General features: G+C 37.2%; 3 protein-coding genes across 4 annotated transcripts; 2 read left to right on the top strand and 1 right to left on the bottom strand.

Annotated features, from left to right (window-relative positions):
* Nucleotides 1-1,127: 1,127 nt before the first annotated feature.
* Nucleotides 1,128-4,322, top strand: abhd11 (abhydrolase domain containing 11). The gene is made up of 6 exons (XM_043221034.1): nucleotides 1,128-1,375; nucleotides 1,818-1,953; nucleotides 2,045-2,218; nucleotides 3,040-3,210; nucleotides 3,314-3,495; nucleotides 3,625-4,322. Exons 1-6 carry the CDS (start codon nucleotides 1,221-1,223, stop codon nucleotides 3,758-3,760), a joined length of 954 nt encoding a protein of 317 aa, XP_043076969.1. The 5' UTR covers nucleotides 1,128-1,220; the 3' UTR covers nucleotides 3,761-4,322.
* Nucleotides 4,323-7,146: 2,824 nt separating this feature from the next.
* Nucleotides 7,147-11,238, bottom strand: bicdl2l (bicaudal-D-related protein 2-like). Its single transcript, XM_043221030.1, has 6 exons — nucleotides 10,855-11,238; nucleotides 9,550-9,672; nucleotides 9,233-9,391; nucleotides 8,860-8,930; nucleotides 8,641-8,761; nucleotides 7,147-8,009 (listed from the first exon to the last, which is right to left on the bottom strand). The coding sequence occupies exons 1-6, from the start codon at nucleotides 11,236-11,238 to the stop codon at nucleotides 7,710-7,712; spliced, it is 1,158 nt and encodes a 385-aa protein (XP_043076965.1). The 3' UTR covers nucleotides 7,147-7,709.
* On the top strand, nucleotides 11,222-16,322 carry phkg1b (phosphorylase kinase, gamma 1b (muscle)). Of its 2 annotated transcripts, none has more exons than XM_043221028.1 (10): nucleotides 11,222-11,359; nucleotides 12,373-12,472; nucleotides 12,609-12,787; nucleotides 12,924-12,978; nucleotides 13,287-13,352; nucleotides 13,786-13,949; nucleotides 14,750-14,840; nucleotides 15,308-15,461; nucleotides 15,563-15,688; nucleotides 15,768-16,322. In XM_043221028.1, exons 1-10 carry the CDS (start codon nucleotides 11,353-11,355, stop codon nucleotides 16,032-16,034), a joined length of 1,209 nt encoding a protein of 402 aa, XP_043076963.1. In that variant the 5' UTR covers nucleotides 11,222-11,352; the 3' UTR covers nucleotides 16,035-16,322. The 2 variants fall into 2 exon arrangements, with proteins under 2 accessions (XP_043076963.1, XP_043076964.1); XM_043221029.1 differs by lacking the exon at nucleotides 11,222-11,359 and adding an exon at nucleotides 11,880-12,247.
* The last annotated feature ends 66 nt before the right edge of the window (nucleotides 16,323-16,388 follow it).

Below are 16,388 nucleotides of genomic sequence, written 5' to 3'. Positions count from 1 at the left end.
GTTTTGTTATTAAGGACTTTGGTGAGATCTTGTTTGTGAAAATTGTATGAAAATCTTTCCCATCAATTAAACAGTCCACATTCAAATGACCTTTGCAACATTTATATAAAGAACTGATGTCAGCCGATAAGCTTAAAATGCAAAACTTCAGTTCTCATTTGCTTAGACGGAGATGTTTTGACATAGGCCTAAATACTGTTATTTATTAGGCTACTAAAAAATATGAAGTGATAAGGTTTGATTTAAAAATATATCAATGTTTAATAATAAATGTCTTGATAATAAAAGTAGAATCTGAATTAGGATACTGATTATTAATTTTATTATTAGATATAAGCAGTTGTTTTAGGTTTAGAGCCAAATGAAAGGATTTTCAGCAAAAAATGGTTAAGAAAAACAAATTTTTCCGTTTAAATTGTTCAGCTTTTCTTTACGATCAGTTCTTTCTTTGCGTTGCATGAAAGCAAACGTTATCGATTATAAAGGCTGTTGTCGTGGTCTGTGGCGCCACTATCTGGTCATACCGGTTCATAAGCAGTGCTTACTGATTTATCCAAATATATTTTCCTCTCTTTGTTTTATCTTCCGCTGCTTTAATGGATGCCTCTTGTGTACGTGCACACGTCACACACTAAATATATTTCCCAAACTTGTGATATCTGAAAATCTCTGCAGGCATATAGACGCACGACGTAGTGACATCACGAACAGCTTGGATCGTCGTTCTGCGGTGTTGCCACGACCGTTTATTTTATGCTTCTTCGGGTCGTCGTTGTCGTTTTAATCGCCAAGTTGTTTATAAATAACACACCAAACACCAATCATATGATTTAATATCAAAACAGTCACGATTTTAGACTTACTAGTGCTCAACTAGTAACTACCCGAATGGCGTATTTGCGGATTAGTAATTAATAGAACTGAGTGTAAAAGAGCGATGGATTCAGTAGTTAGTTGTTTAGTGTAGTTGTGTTAGTTGTGAAACATTTTACTTGTTTTTGCAAAAGAACTAGAAATACATTTTAGCTTCAAATAAGCATTGAGCGTATGTTTTGTGCGCGTTTCAGGTTAGGGAATTATACATTTATTTTTTACTTTATTTTTCCAGAGAGATCTGGCAACACAGCGGTGCGGTTTCCCTAGTGTTAGCTAAACAACATCACGACCTTTGAAGTGGCCAACCCCGGTCGAATGAATGAAGTCCGGACACGGGTTTTAGCATGTCAAATTTAGCCATGAGTGCCCTGTGCCGTATTTTAGCTAGGGGAGCGTATTGCGGCCCGTCGTCGTGTTTATCTGTAACGGGACTTCGGGATTTTTGCAGCGGAGTCTCGCGACTGGACCGTGCTGGCAGTGACAGCGTGCGAACCGTCAGGTGTTGCACCTTTAATGTTCCGGTTCAAATACCGTTAATTACACAGAACTACATGTGTTAGAAAGGGCTTTTGCATTAAAAAGTTGCCTTAATTTATTTTAAAGCAGATATCTATACATTATACTGCGTTAGCAAATTAGCCAGGGGTAGGTAGTTTTATTAAGAGAAAAAAAGAAGGGTCAAACCAAAGCAAAAACGGCTATTAATGCAGGTTCTGTTCTGTTATGGCTATGTACAGATGATGGTCACATTAACAAAGTTATACATTAGAGGTGTATTGTTATGATTCTATAAACAAGGCCATTTGTCTGTAGTCAGCACATGTCCTTTCTTAAAATAACGTCTTATTAAATCCTGATCTCTTATGTAAGCAAGCTGTAATAATTGTCATTGTTTTGATGCTGTCATAGTCTTCAACTTTGTCTGCTTTGCTTTCTCTTAGCCCTGTAAATTTGACCTACGATGTGTTTGATGGGAAAGGTGACAGCACGCCATTGGTGTTTCTTCATGGTTTATTTGGGAGCAAATCAAACTTTCACTCTATAGCCAAGTCCCTGGTTCAGCGGACCGGCAGAAAGGTATGCCTCCGGTTTCTTCAGTGGTTTAGAAGTGCTTTGGGAGCGTCAGAAGAGTCTGTGCGAGTGTCCTGACTGTACTTTGTCTAGTTAGGTGCTGACAGTAGACGCTCGCAACCATGGCAAAAGCCCACACAGTCCCGTCTTGACCTATGATGCAATGACTTACGATCTGACGCATCTGCTTGGACAGCTGCACATCGGGAAGTGTGTCCTGATTGGACACAGCATGGGCGGCAAGGTTGCAATGACAACAGCTTTGTCACAGGTATTGCACGCTGTAGTAATTATTCCATGCTTGTGTGTATCGCATTGAACATCTCTTAGGCCTTCTATTGGGGTAAGGGTCAACGACGTGACGGTCGCGATGATGTGTTACTTATTCAAAAATACATAAAAATGCAATTCACGCATACAGTGACCTGAATGCATTGCTTATGTGATGATGTCTTTAAATTTATGAATTGAAATGAATTCATTTTGGGGCATGAAGTCAAAAACTGCATGATGAGACAATCGTCATATCACAATGAAGATAAAAAGATCATTTAAGTAGTATGGCATAATTATTTTATTATTATTAGTTTTAGTATATTATTAGTTTTAAACTGTCAAACTATTTTGGATTTTTTTCTGCCAGATCAAAATCATATGGTACAGCCAGCATGCAGAAACTAAGTTCAATAAGTCAAATATAAACTATATTACAATTTTACATTTTCATGACAAGTCAATGTTATGTGGGTTATAATGGGTATAATTTTATTAAAAACACCATAAAGATAGGTCTCGGTAGTATACAAGTCTTTATAAAACATAATACAGTTCAGAAGTTAGGGGTCAGTAAGTTTTTGTTGTTTTACTTTTGTTAATATACTTTTATCATATATAAATTTTTTTTTGTTACCATTTGGTTATTTGTTATTAATAAGTTGTTTTATATATAACTTGCATGCATACGTCATATTTTGTAATATTTATAATATTTTTTTCAGTCATTTTTGTCAAAGATACATCCAAGTTCTTATACTCAAAAGTCTATGATTATTTTATCACTTTTTTCTTATTTTGTCTCTCTTTCTATTTCAGCCTAGTTTAGTGGAGCGTTTGGTGGTTGTGGACATTAGTCCCTCTCCGACTTCAGTCCACACCAGTTTCCATGCCTACATTCAGGCAATGAAAGAGGTGAAGATAGCCAGTAACATCCCGCGCTCCACAGCACGGAGACTGGCCGAAGACCAGCTCAGGAAGATAGTTAAGGTAATCACACTGATTATAACAGTTTGCGCTTTTATCAGTTAATTTTTTGCATCGTTTTTATCGCTATTCTAGAATAAATTGACTACATTTATGTGCTTTCCAGGAGCGTTCGGTGCGTCAGTTCCTCCTCACTAACCTGGAGGAGCAAAACGGTCACTATGGCTGGAGGATTAACCTGGAAGCCATCTCCAACCACCTAGAAGACCTCATGGGCTTTCCTGATTTTGATAACACCTATGAAGGTCCAACTCTTTTCTTAGGTGGCAGTAGTTCAGCCTATATAAGGTAAGTTAAACCAATACTTGCACACATTTGCTAACTCAGTGTCTTTCTATTACTTGTGAATGTCTTAAATGCCTGTTTCTTTAAGCAGAAATGTGTTTTCTTGCTATGGACCCTTTGCTATTCTCTTAGCTCTGAAGATTACCCTGAAATCCAGAGGCTCTTTCCTTGTGCCGATATCCAGTACATCCCAGATGCCAGTCACTGGATTCATGCTGACAAGCCTTTGGATTTCATCAGCTCCATGATAACCTTCTTACAATCATAGTCCTTGTCTCAGGAAAGCGTACGCACAGGTGGGCCCAATCGTAAAGGGACAGTGAATGAATTGTAAGGGTATGGACCAAGATGACCTTTAATGAGTTAAATCTAGTCTCTTACCTTATAATGCACAACTGAATCGTTACATAATTCCTGATAGTTAGTGTATTCATTTTTTTTTTAATGTGGTATTTGCACTGTGGCTTAACATAGTACTTTAAATGCAATTCTATCAAGAGGATATGTAGAAATCATCCATGACTTTTAATCAAGGACACGTCTTTGTAGTTAGTTACATAACAGTGGATCCAGTGGCTCTAAAAAAACTAATTTTTTTTAAATTATACTAAATTATAATTGGGACTAGATTCCTTATTTAATATATTCATTTTTCAAGCATATTGTTGACATGGACACCCTTTCGCTGTTCTCTGATAAGAAATACAAAGATGTCTATGCAACAGTGTGTGACTTATTTAACCGCTTCAAGCCGAAAGCATCTCTCACGGACTCGACCCGGTAAGACCACAACACTTTGACGAATTTTTACTCTTTTTTTTTTTTTTTTTTTTTTTTTTTCTGGAAACAGAAAATTGAATAGTTTGTGAAATGTTTTAATGAATGCTATAGATTAGCTTTCTTGTCGTTTAAAACCTGAGCCTGTGTTACAAGTTAAGTGTTTTATTAAAACAGTTTTGTATGGCATTACAACAAAACAAAGATGCTGCAATGTCACCGAGACACCTTTCAGAGCATCATGAGTTATGATATCAGGTACTACATTTCTGTTTTACCAGAAATCTTTCTGTTTTGGCCCTGGGTCCTTTTTCTTTTAAGCCCCTTGTTCTTTCTGTTTTAACTAGTTCCGTGTATTTAACGAATAATCAATAAACAGATCAAAAACATAAGCATGTGATAAAACAAAAAAACAAACAAACCCTGTTTCGGTGCTTGTTCGGCGATTAGACTCCGCACAATTTTATTTTTTGTAACATGTACAGATATGTCAGTGTGATTTATTACAGAGAGAACTTTTTTCTTTCTTTTTTTTGTGTAATCTAGGTAGGTTTATTAGTTATCTGTTGGTTTATCGCTAGTATGAATAGTTATTGACGTACCAAAGCAGCGGTTTATGGAAAGATTTTCCTTGACCGGTGGCGTGCTGACATTGCGTGTTGCACACATTTAAGAACAAACGTACATGTACTGTTTTTCGGCAGTCTTTAGTATAAAAACTGCTGTTATAAGGGGATATTTTTGTTTGTTGTGAAAGTGTCGATGTTTGTAAATGATGAGTATTTTGTATATTCATATACAGTACTGGTTATATAAATGTATGCTATATTAAATATATATTTATGATTACAATATCATTATGATTGATAAACCGAGAAATATGCTGCAAAATGACATATCCTTAATGTCAGTGTGTGTTTTCTCACGTCACTTACTAGCTGTAGTGAAAGTTTTTGGTGGAACACTAGAGTCGTAGCACTGCCATTGCTTGTATGTCTGTTCTCACACAGTTTGTCGTCTATGTGCGTTTACATTGAACTGTATCTTTCAGAATTAAGTTTTCAGAACCGAAGTTTACTGCCAGCGATTAGCCGCAGCGCTAGTTCAGTGTCTTTTGCCAGTTACCCAGCTAACAGGAAACGTTCTCAGAACTTCAGCGTTCTTAGAAAATTCGTCAGAAATGTATTTCGTTCTCAAAACATCAGCACAAAAACATTCTGTATGGAGTGGGGTTTTTTTTCTCTGTAACAGTGTTGTTGGATATTCGTGTAACATTACTAATTGAGAATTTTCAGGAATGTTTACGATGATGTTTAGAACCGAAACAGAATGTTCACTTAAACTGGACATTTTGAACATTTAGAGAACTTTCAGAATGTTTTAATAACTTAATATTAGCAATAGCAAAAGTTTATTAGAACTTGTTTTCGTTAGCTGGGTACTTTATTCTGCTAGATAAAAACAATGACTTGGGTCTTTATTATTGTTATTATTTTTTTTTAGCTGAACTTCTAGCAATTCAGTGGACTGTTTCATAAAGCTAGATTAACTCAAAACTATTGCTGGGCAGTGATTAATCGTGATTATTATAATTGTGTATACTGTGTGTATTATTACGTATATATAAATGCACACACATGCATGTATATGTTTCAGAAAAAAATTATACTTAAACTATATATATATATATATATATATAATATAATATAAATTATATGAATATAAAAATCAAGAAATATGCTGTATGTGTGTCTCTCTTTATATATACACATATATGCACACACACATATATATTATATAAACAAAAACATTTATTTTGGATGTGTTGAATATAGATGCCCAGCACTCCTTTAAATCCCTCGTTCTTCCTTATGAAACAGCCCATTGGTTTGAAGAATGTACCTGTATGCAGTACTAAAGAGATGAATCCGTTTAGAACGTAATTTGCAGACATTTATGATGTTTTTCTAACAATATATATTATCTGCTTAGCTTATTAAGAAAGCACCGAAATTAATATATAGAATTTGGATTTGTTATCTTGGCGCTCACAGTACTTGATATATTTTCATTGTACGCAATGTATACTTAAACTAAAATAGAGAGTCAAACTTATTCTTGTGGCTTCATGCAATATTGTTTGTTTGGTTGAAAGTGAACGTAACTAAATGTATTGTTACTATTTGATACACTGTGATACTGGTTCTTTGTTTTATCGAACTAATGTCACGAAAGGGTGTGTGGTCATTCAGGCAGTAACAGAGTCCGTGTTGAACAGTTTGTATGGGTGTATTGCCTTTGCATGCTAGAGTGTATCTGTGTGCAGATTTGTTAGTACTCAATAAATGTACAAGTCTTCAAACTTGCTTATGTGATTGATTTGCAGCGCCTTAAGAGATGTTTTACCACATCTTCAACACTGTAACTCCACCGCTTTATTCCTTTCAGGAGCGGCGGCCAATATAAGCAAACACTCATTTTCAATCTTTCAGTTTAGGAAACTGTTGTGAAAAATAGCACACACAAGGTGATGTTGCAGCTGTAGTTTCCTTACAATCAGCTGCACAATTACTGTCAGAGCCTCTTAATATCTGCTTAGCAGCTAAACAGTTATTGAATTTATAATAATGCTGAAATGTTATGTAAGTTTTAAGGAAAAATGTTGTTTTGCAACATTGCAACCTTGTTATGCAATGGGGCGGTCACACTGTGGATATGCAGGAAATGGCAACCGATGATAAACTTTTTTATATGTTGCACGGTGAAAACATGTATGTAGCATGCAAGTATAAAGTAGAACTGTCACTTAAACTACTGTTCAAAAAGTTTTTTCCAATAAATTAATACTCAAGAATGCATTAAATTGGTCAAAAAAAATTTTGTTACAAAATTTTTATTTCAAATTAATGCTGTTCTTTTAAACTTTATATCCATCCAACAATCCTGAAAAAAAGTATGTTTGCGGTTTCCACAAAAATATTAGAAAACACACAATTGACTAAAGTGATCTAGAAAATGTATCTTTGCCACAACAAGAAGAAATTACATTTTAAAATGTATTCAAATGTATTTTTTTTATATTTTGTAATATTATTGTTGACAGTGTATTTAAAAAAAAAAACATTTGAATGGTAGTGCTTATTAAAAACCCAATGTGGATTAATAATTAATAAAGTAAAAAACTGGGGCCCTTATAAATCATCTTATAAATTGTTGTTTTTTCCACCTTTATTCCCATTTCTTAATATATTACTAGGAAGTTCGTGACTCCAGGTCAACAAAACCCTCTAAGATTCTCATCACAGCAGTCACATTAATATATTCTCTACAGTGTAACACACATCCATAACACAGTTCAAATGTGTCAAAGCATTATTCATAATATTATTTACATGCTTAGTGTCGATGAGGCAATACAATCAAACTCTGAAATGGCCTTATCAGTCCAAAGAAACCGTCTGAAAATTGTCCTCTTTGTCGCTTCTTTGTGGCCGAGATTCGGCAGGTCCTTGTGTACCGACTCTTCCTAGTCTGAACTTGTCTTTCCATCTCTGTGTTCCAGCAGGTGATGGAGACTGGGGGGCTGGGACAGGGGCCGGCATCATGGAGGAGAAATCAGGTTTGGGAGGAAGGGGCTTATTGGAGCGCCGCAGAACGCCGAACCCTCTCGACTTCTTCTGAGCCTGTTCTTCTTGCTGCTGTCTGAGGAGCTGGTGATGAAGAATGGTCTGAACGTCATCCTGTAGAGGAGTCAAGACACAGTTCACTGACCGCTTTTGTGGAAAACCAGCACGGCCAAATCACATCAATGAGTGTTTTTAAGGGTTTGCTGGAAAACCAGACAGAGTCCAGACGGCAAAACAGGGTTCGGAATCAAGCAGTCCCGTAGAGATGCAGCCCTAGCAGATGTTCTCCCTACATTTTACCCTTCCGCCTCGATTAGGTCAAATAATATCAATCGCATACAGGGATAGTTCACCCAAAAATGAAAATTACCCCATGATTAACTCACCCTCAAGCCATTCTTGATCTTTCAGATGATTTTTTTTTAAATATAACTTTGTTATGTTTGTTTGAGATGTATTGCATGTTGTATTGACCTAGAGGGCAAGTACATCATGGAGTAATTCTCATTTTTGGGTGAACTATCCCTTTAAAATAAATTAATATCGAATGTTGTATTTTCTATAATTTTTATAATCTATAACAACTTTTTTAATCAGCGGAGACTCCAAAAAATGATCTTGTCTGTCAAGGAAAACTTGTCTGTATAGTTTTTACCATTTCTAATAGGTTATAAATTAATGTTAGCATTTTTTCTTTCCTTTCTTATTTTAGATAAATATTCGTCAAACGTGCAATTAAACATACTTTCCAGGCCTCCAGCTCTATGGACAGTTCTAGTCGACTCTGAACAGCTTCCAAAAGTTGATTGTTCAGTGTCATTAGTTCGTTCTTGCTTCTCAGTAGCTCAGTCTCCATTGCTTGTTTTCTGCGAGAAAAATAAAAACGATCCACAAACCAAAAAGTGAGCTAGCGGTCTTATTTCATAACACAAAATAATTATTCTTAGAGATCAACTCAACTCACTTTGATATGGCTTCATCTCTGTCGCGCAGAGCTTGCTGTAAAATGGCAGAATCTTCCCCAGACGTCTTTCCCTGTCAATGGCAGCATATTTGTTTAAAAGGATGCCTGTTAAGCTTTTCATCATACATTTCCTTTAATGCGTAACACAATTGTTTCTGCATGTAAACTATTGGTTAAGTTACAGAAAGCCGGGCTTCGAAAAGGTGAAAATTATATTCTTGAAGACCTCAAAATGAAATTATGGATGCATTTCTACAATTGTTCTACCAATAATAGGAGCGATGGTTACGCAAGGCCTAAGAATAGAAAGGAATGTGCATGTTCCAAAAAGAGGAGTGGCCTATATGAGCTGATGGGTGTGGCTAAAGCTCACCTGAGAGGTGTGGTTAACGGCGAGTGTCCGGGACACTTTCTGCAGCTGAAGCAGTGCCTTGTCTAAAGGATTGGTTTGGGATGGCTGATCAACTTCTGCTGACTCTAAATCTGTCAGAGGGAGTAGCAGCTTCACAACAGACTGAATCTCCTCTGCCACCTGGAAACGCCACAGAAACAATGAAGATGCAGTTAGGACAAGCCCTAGCCCTGACTGCATTTAAATCACAGTCCAGTCTGTTATAAACCGCCGTCACTTACAAGAGGGTGCTGCAATTTAAGGACGTGCAACATCTACATGACAAAGCTGAGACTCACCAGGTGTCTGTTTTCACTCCAGCCGGGTCCACTATCATATTTCTGTTGCAGTCTATCCACCTGAGCCTTGAGCTTCAGACTGCGCTGCCGAGATAATTCCACTTCCCTTTTCACGTGCTTCAGCTGCCGCCATAGAGAGAGTGTTACACGAGCACAACATACAGCGTCGACATACTGCAGGGTTCACATATATTGTGGCGCGTGTGCACGTCTGCTCAGAATGATATCAGACTGACATATCAGCAAACGTAAACACAGAACGGCTTGTGTCTTTTGCAACCTTGCTATTCTGGATTCTCAAAGAACAGAGGCAGGAGGAATCCGGCCATTCCAGCGAAACTAACAGGAAATATTCAGAAGCGAATCTGAGATGACCTTTACTTACTCACTACTTAAATCCTTAGATTTCTTTTAACGTTTCAAGTATGGCGTGATAAAAATGTCTGCTTTGTTTCAGTTTTAGTCGCGCAGGTCTTGTTAGCAAAACATAGATTTTAACATGCAGCGTACAGTTTGTCACATAAATAAAAGATAAAAACTTGCATGTTCATTATTGTGTCATATTACTTGAATTTGGCTGACCGGAGAAAAAGCGATGAGCTTTTGTTCGGCCATCTGGTCCTTTCATTGATCTGGCACTTTTTTTGTTTGTTTGGTTCTTCGATAATGATGCTTTATGAATCTCAAAATAACATGTCTGGTCACTTCATAATGGTTGTCTACTGTCTTCATCAGACTCTTTGCATTAAGATCATAAATAAATACACATATTATTTGAACATTGACATGAAGGTAGTGACGGATAGTTTGAAGTGATCATTTGTCACTATATGAATTACAGTCAACGAATAAACAAAATATGTTAAAGGTTTTTTATTTAACTTCTTACTTCTGCGTGAGTAAACAGACATCCTGTTAAATGTTCATACATATTTCAATTATAGCCCGGGTGAGGGATAACCCAAGACTTGAATACAAAAAGGTGCAATTAAAATGAATACAAAAAGGTACAATTAAAGCAATTTGAACAGAGAGTCTTGGTTAAAGAATGAGTCAAATTCTGGCAAATGAAACGATTTAAAACACTGTGCATTTAGCAAACAATAAAAACACAGCATTTTAAAAAAGTAAACACTAAAAAAAATCAAGTGCAATTAAAACTATGAATATTTTCCAACGGGGACAGAAAGGTGCGCCTGACTGAAGCATCACCATTATACAGCTAATTTCCCCTTTGTTTATTCCCCTTTGTTCCTATGCTCTCCGTGATTCTCAATCACTGCATTCACAACGAGCATGACTCACCGTGGCAGACACCGGGCTGGACACTCGTCTGCGGAGCGGGCTTCCGCTCCGGAGCAGGTCCGGTAACGCTTCGTCCACATATGAGCGCACGGGCTTCGGGGGCGCGTTCGGGTCAGACTGTTGAACCACAGTCGCGAAGCGCGAGTCGTCCGTTTGACCGGGCACGGCCGCGCGGACACCGCTGTCCTCCACGGCCAGCTGTTCTTGTAACTCCTCCAGCGTGCACAGCGGCGAGCTGTTAGACTCTCTGTCAGTGTCGTGACTTGAAACTGAATCCTCGTCGTCAGTTAGTCGTCTGTGAACTTCCTCGGTGGTCAGCGGGGACTCCATGAGGTCCCTGAAAGTGTGCAGAGTTACCGGGGAACGTCTTCTATAGGTCTCCATGGTCACCTCAGAGCGGCCGGAGCTGAATGCGCTTTCTTGTCGGGAGAGCGAAGACTGAAACTCGGATGAGAGAATGTCTTCGAACCGGTTTTTCCAGTCTTTTGACGCTCAGAAATGTCAGGTGCGTCAACAGAGCTCACAGGGTTTGACATCACAGAGGCTTTTACCTGCGGGACTGTGGCTTTTGTGCGTATATTAAACATTGAGATGGCCGTGCGTGTTCAGGCACGTCTGTGAAATTAGGATAACGCCCTTTGATTATGTTAAGTTTTCAACACAACACTTAGGCTATAATTAATTCTCCCCGTGAGAGAAGTGGAAGCTAGAGAAACAAATTGCATGCGTATTTAAAGGCTAAATGAAATGCTGCTAACATTATCAGATATGCCTAAAGTAAACACATGGGTACAAGCTGTTCCGTTTGGCTATGCCCCTCACCCTTTCTCAAATGACAGCTGCTATATTTATAGTAGAGATGGGAGCACCGAATCAGTTTTGCGAATTGGTTCTTTCGAATAGTTTGTGGCAGAGCGATTCAGTGATTCTTTTGCGCCATATGCCCCCAAAGTACCCTGCTGTTTGTCATTATTTTGGTTTATTATTAAAGGTTTTCAACTGTAAATTAATATGTTCTAGTTTACTGCAGAACATAAAACAGAATGTAAAGACTTCTACTTACATTAAACAGTTTTTTATATAATTAAAAACCAATCCGCTCTAAGCTATTTAGACTAATTGGCTAACGACGAAATGTTCAGACTGAGAACCGATTCGACTGATTCAATGATCCGACTCTTAAAAATGATTCACGAAACTGTCATCACGTATTTATAGCTGCTTCTGCACCGAAAACTGTTGCGCTTAATAGGTTACATAAACGACAGAAAAAACAATTATCGTCTAAAGCATTTTGTTATTGAGGGTGTTGTGACTAAGCGACGCCTGTTATGGATCAGAAATGAACTATGAGCTGCCATAAATAGCTTGCTAAAGGACGAGCCGAAATACGGTGAGTGAACTCAGCTAGTTGCTAGTTTCTTTTCATTTGATACTACCTAATTATTGGTGCAAACTAATTTTACCAATGACAAAGTGATATAGACTAGTCTTTGTGTTTGTGTTATATATGGAAAGGACAAGGACTTTTCAAAATGACAAAAGAAGATGAAAACCCTGAGTGGGTTGGTGGTCAGGAATTTTACGACAAATATGAACCAAAGGAGATATTAGGACGGTAAGTTGTGTCTGCGATGAGGTTTGTGTTTGGAAAAAAGTGAATATATAACAGTTTCACATTCAAATAAAGATCAAATTCTGACATTTAAATAAGATCATAAGTCCTGAATTTGTCTGAATGTCTTCTTTTGCAGAGGTGTGAGCAGCGTGGTTCGCAGATGTGTGGACAAACGGACTGGCCAGGCATATGCGGTAAAGATCATAGACATCACACCATCGGACAAAATGACTCCTCAAGAGATACAGGAAATCCAGCAGGCCACTGTAAAAGAGATCGACATTCTCCGAAAAGTATCCGGACAAAAAAACATAAGTATGACCGCCCATGCCAGTTCGGTCCATTAGCAACTTTTCCAATACGTGTAGCCTACCACAATATCTTTAAAGAAATATTAAGGCTACTGTTTTTCTGCAACAACAACAATTCAGATATGTTTTTCCCCTGGTAGTTCAGCTGAAGGATTGCTTTGAATCAAAGGCCTTCTTCTTTTTGGTGTTTGATCTGTAAGTACAGCTTCAGTTGTTTTTAACGGCACACACTATTGTTAGTGGTCACATAGACTTTTAGCAAACACCCTGAAACTATTCGATTGTGGCTGCAATTTTTGCACACGCTGTAAAAATGTAGTTATATCATTTTTTTTCTTCATTTTCCCTGGTAGACCATTTTTACAGCAATTGCTGTTTTGTTATCAAACTCTCAGTACAAATGTATGCACAAAACCCCTCCAAATTTCTTCTTTTGACACTTATATTTTGAAAATGCACAGTTGTCTGCTTGTCTTTTCTTAAGGTAATTGTTCTTTTAACAGGATGAAGAGAGGAGAACTGTTTGATTACCTCACAGAGAAAGTCACTCTAAGTGAGAAAGAGACACGGTAATTTTTGATGCTTTTAATTATATTCAAATAGTGTAAAATAAATCCAATGAAGGGATTGCATAATTAAACAGTTTAAGTTTTTGCAAAAAAAAAAGAGGGGTTAAAAGTTAGGTCATGGCACACTACCCTGCTCATAAATGTAGTGCTGTTTACTTTTATGAATTTTATCAAATTAATCAGTTTCCAAAAAAAATATCAGGCAGCACTCTTATTAATAAGAAATGTTTAAAAAATCATCATATTAGAATAATTTCTGAAGGATCACGTGACACTGAAAACTGGAGGAATGAATGATAAAAATTCAGCTATTAGGTATTCAGTTAATTTTTAAAGCAACTTAAATCCATTCATTGGAGCTGCTGCTGTATTAATCTTAGAGATATGATCTTGATTCCTGGCCCTCAGTTTTCTCTTTTCTCACTCTGAAAAGAAAGATTATGCGAGCTCTCCTGGAGGTGGTTGACTATCTTCACACTCACAATATAGTCCACCGTGACCTGAAACCAGAGAACATTCTTTTAGATGATGATGTGAATATCAAACTCACTGATTTTGGCTTCTCGATCCAGACTGAGCCTGGACAAAGACTGAATGGTGAGTTCTTATGAGCACTTTTTTTTAATCTGTTAATTGAGATGTAACAAAATATATCAGTGTTATACAACAATATTGTAGTTATCATCTACAGAAAAACTAGACAAAAACTAAAACAAACAAACAAAAGGAATGCACAGGTTATGTTAAATAACACAGGAAAGGAAAAGTTGAAACATACATACAGAACATGCATAGAAGGCTTATACCAAATCATAATCAATCAATCATGATTCATTTAGGTAAATCTGAAATGGAGGAATAGGAAGATAAGTTATTTTGTCTTCTCCTGTCTTATTTAGTACATCTAGGTTGAAGTATACTTGTGTCAACAAGGTTATGAGTGCTGAACAATGTTCTCAGGAATAATTCCCAAAATAAAAAAATCTGGTTTATTGAGTAGATTTATAGATAGCATCTGGAAAATAAATATACCCACCTCTTTCCAAAAGTCCTGTACCATCGGGCAGTCCAACATGCAATGCAAAAGTGTACCTTTGTCTGAGCATTTGTCTGGAATATTCTAGTTGACTTTATTTAACTTAACTGGAGTAATATACGTTCTCACATTCCAGTTGATATTACTATTAAATGTAGTTGAGCTTTCATACATATTTCTTCCCATACATCCAAAGGAATATTTAGATTTAGATGATTATTTTCTTAGAGATTCTAACATTTTATAAAACATAGATATTAAACCTTTAGGCTTTAGACTTAGTCTTATGAAATATATGTGCCTGGAAGGAACGATTGCAGATGCTGTAGTCTAGAAGAACCTGCTTCTGTTTCACTGCTAGAGGTTTGCGGGACACCAGGATACTTGGCTCCAGAAATCATTGAGTGCTCCATGGATCCCAATCATGCTGGTTATGGGACTGCTGTTGACATGTAAGTGCTTAAATTAAGTATGCAGGGTTAATTAAGGATGTGATTAATCGTTTGAAAGCACTAAGATATTTTAAAATGCTTTTTAAAGTAGTGCACCCACAAATGAAAATTTATCCTCCAGCTATTTTAGATGTTTGTTTCTTTATTAGAACAGATTTGGAGGTATTTGGCTCACCAAGGGATCCTCTGCAGTGAATGGGTGCCGTCAAAATAATAGTTGAAACACCTGATAAAAACAACGCGATTTATACGACTCTAGTCCATTAATTAATGTCTTGTAAAGCGAAAAGCTGCATATTTTTAAGAAACAATATAATGTTAAGGCTTTTAAACTGCCACAAAAAACAGCTCATAATCTATAACACCATCTTCGCTAAAAAAAAAATAGTCTACTCCTTGTTGTCTTCTCACACCAAAATCCATTGACATCTATGTAACCTTCATGCTGTCATACCGTTCTGTTGCAGTTGGAGCGCAGGCGTGATCTTCTACACTCTTTTGGCTGGATCTCCACCTTTCTGGCACAGAAAACAAATGCTGATGCTTCGAATGATTCTTGCAGGAAAATACGAATTCAGTTCTCCGGAGTGGGATGACCGCTCAGACACCGTCAAAGACTTGGTGTGTGTCGGTTCTGGTCTTGTCTGTCAACCAGTTTCAGAACTAGTTACGCAAAATTGTATGAGAAAATGCCTTTCCCAAAGTCACCTTTTTCTTCCCAGATTTCCAGGCTATTGGTTGTAGACCCACAAAGTCGTTACACAGCCACAGAAGCCCTAAATCACCCGTTCTTCCAGCAGTACGTGGTTGCAGAAGTACGTCATTTCAGCCCTTACAGGAAGTTCAAGGTAAAAGCAGATGTTCCAGATGACTTCTTTAAGAAGGCAGAGATTTTGAGTTTCACCGTACACCTTTGTTGTCCTGCAGGTTATTTGTATGACCGTACTTGCTGCCATGCGTATCTACTGCAACTATCGTCGTGCCAAACCTGTCACCAAAGAGGTGATCCGCAGTGACCCGTATGCCATCAAACCTCTACGCAAGATGATCGACGCATGTGCCTTCAAGATCTACGGCCACTGGGTGAAGAAAGGGCAAACTCAGAACAGAGCAGCTCTATTTGAGAACACTCCAAAAGTCATTCTGCTCTCCCTTGCTGCTGAGGAGATGAATGTTTCAACCAGGACTTGGTGAGGGTTCGTCTTCGAATAATCCCAGATACCAGAACGTACCTCAAGAACCTGTTGATGGTCCAAAAAAAAGACCTCTACGGCAATGACATATTATTTACCATCTTATTTACACAGCGAAAAGGAAATCATGCTGTTAAAAATGTACAACCGAGACCTGAACTATTTAATGTGTGGTATCATTTAATACATTTATATTCTATTTAAAATATATGATGTTATTTAAATTTTACATTTAAATGATTTTATTGACTATAAAGAAAAACTAAAAAAAATAAAGAAATAGAGATAGGTTGTTGATTTAATCTCACAGTTTTTTATGTAAAAACAACAAAAACAAAAAGAAACGTAATACTGA

The sequence above is a fragment of the Puntigrus tetrazona genome, chromosome 21 (genome assembly GCF_018831695.1).
Source record: "Puntigrus tetrazona isolate hp1 chromosome 21, ASM1883169v1, whole genome shotgun sequence".
Taxonomy (NCBI): Eukaryota; Metazoa; Chordata; class Actinopteri; order Cypriniformes; family Cyprinidae; genus Puntigrus; species Puntigrus tetrazona.
Note: the sequence above shows the minus strand (reverse complement) of the source record. Positions and strands in the feature narration are given on the sequence as shown.

Excerpts from the sequence above, each read along its gene's own strand:
- abhd11 (XM_043221034.1), top strand. The coding sequence starts at position 1,221 with ATGTCAAATTTAGCCATGAGTGCCCTGTGCCGTATTTTAGCTAGGGGA. Across the intron at positions 1,376-1,817 it reads GACAGCGTGCGAACCGTCAG|CCCTGTAAATTTGACCTACG; the intron begins GTGTTGCACCTT and ends GCTTTCTCTTAG. Across the intron at positions 3,496-3,624 it reads AGTAGTTCAGCCTATATAAG|CTCTGAAGATTACCCTGAAA; the intron begins GTAAGTTAAACC and ends CTATTCTCTTAG.
- bicdl2l (XM_043221030.1), bottom strand. The coding sequence starts at position 11,238 with ATGGAGACCTATAGAAGACGTTCCCCGGTAACTCTGCACACTTTCAGG. Across the intron at positions 9,392-9,549 it reads GGAGTGAAAACAGACACCTG|GTGGCAGAGGAGATTCAGTC; the intron begins GTGAGTCTCAGC and ends TGGCGTTTCCAG. Across the intron at positions 8,931-9,232 it reads CCGTTAACCACACCTCTCAG|GGAAAGACGTCTGGGGAAGA; the intron begins GTGAGCTTTAGC and ends TGCCATTGACAG.
- phkg1b (XM_043221028.1), top strand. Across the intron at positions 12,473-12,608 it reads CCAAAGGAGATATTAGGACG|AGGTGTGAGCAGCGTGGTTC; the intron begins GTAAGTTGTGTC and ends CTTCTTTTGCAG. Across the intron at positions 14,841-15,307 it reads TATGGGACTGCTGTTGACAT|TTGGAGCGCAGGCGTGATCT; the intron begins GTAAGTGCTTAA and ends GTTCTGTTGCAG.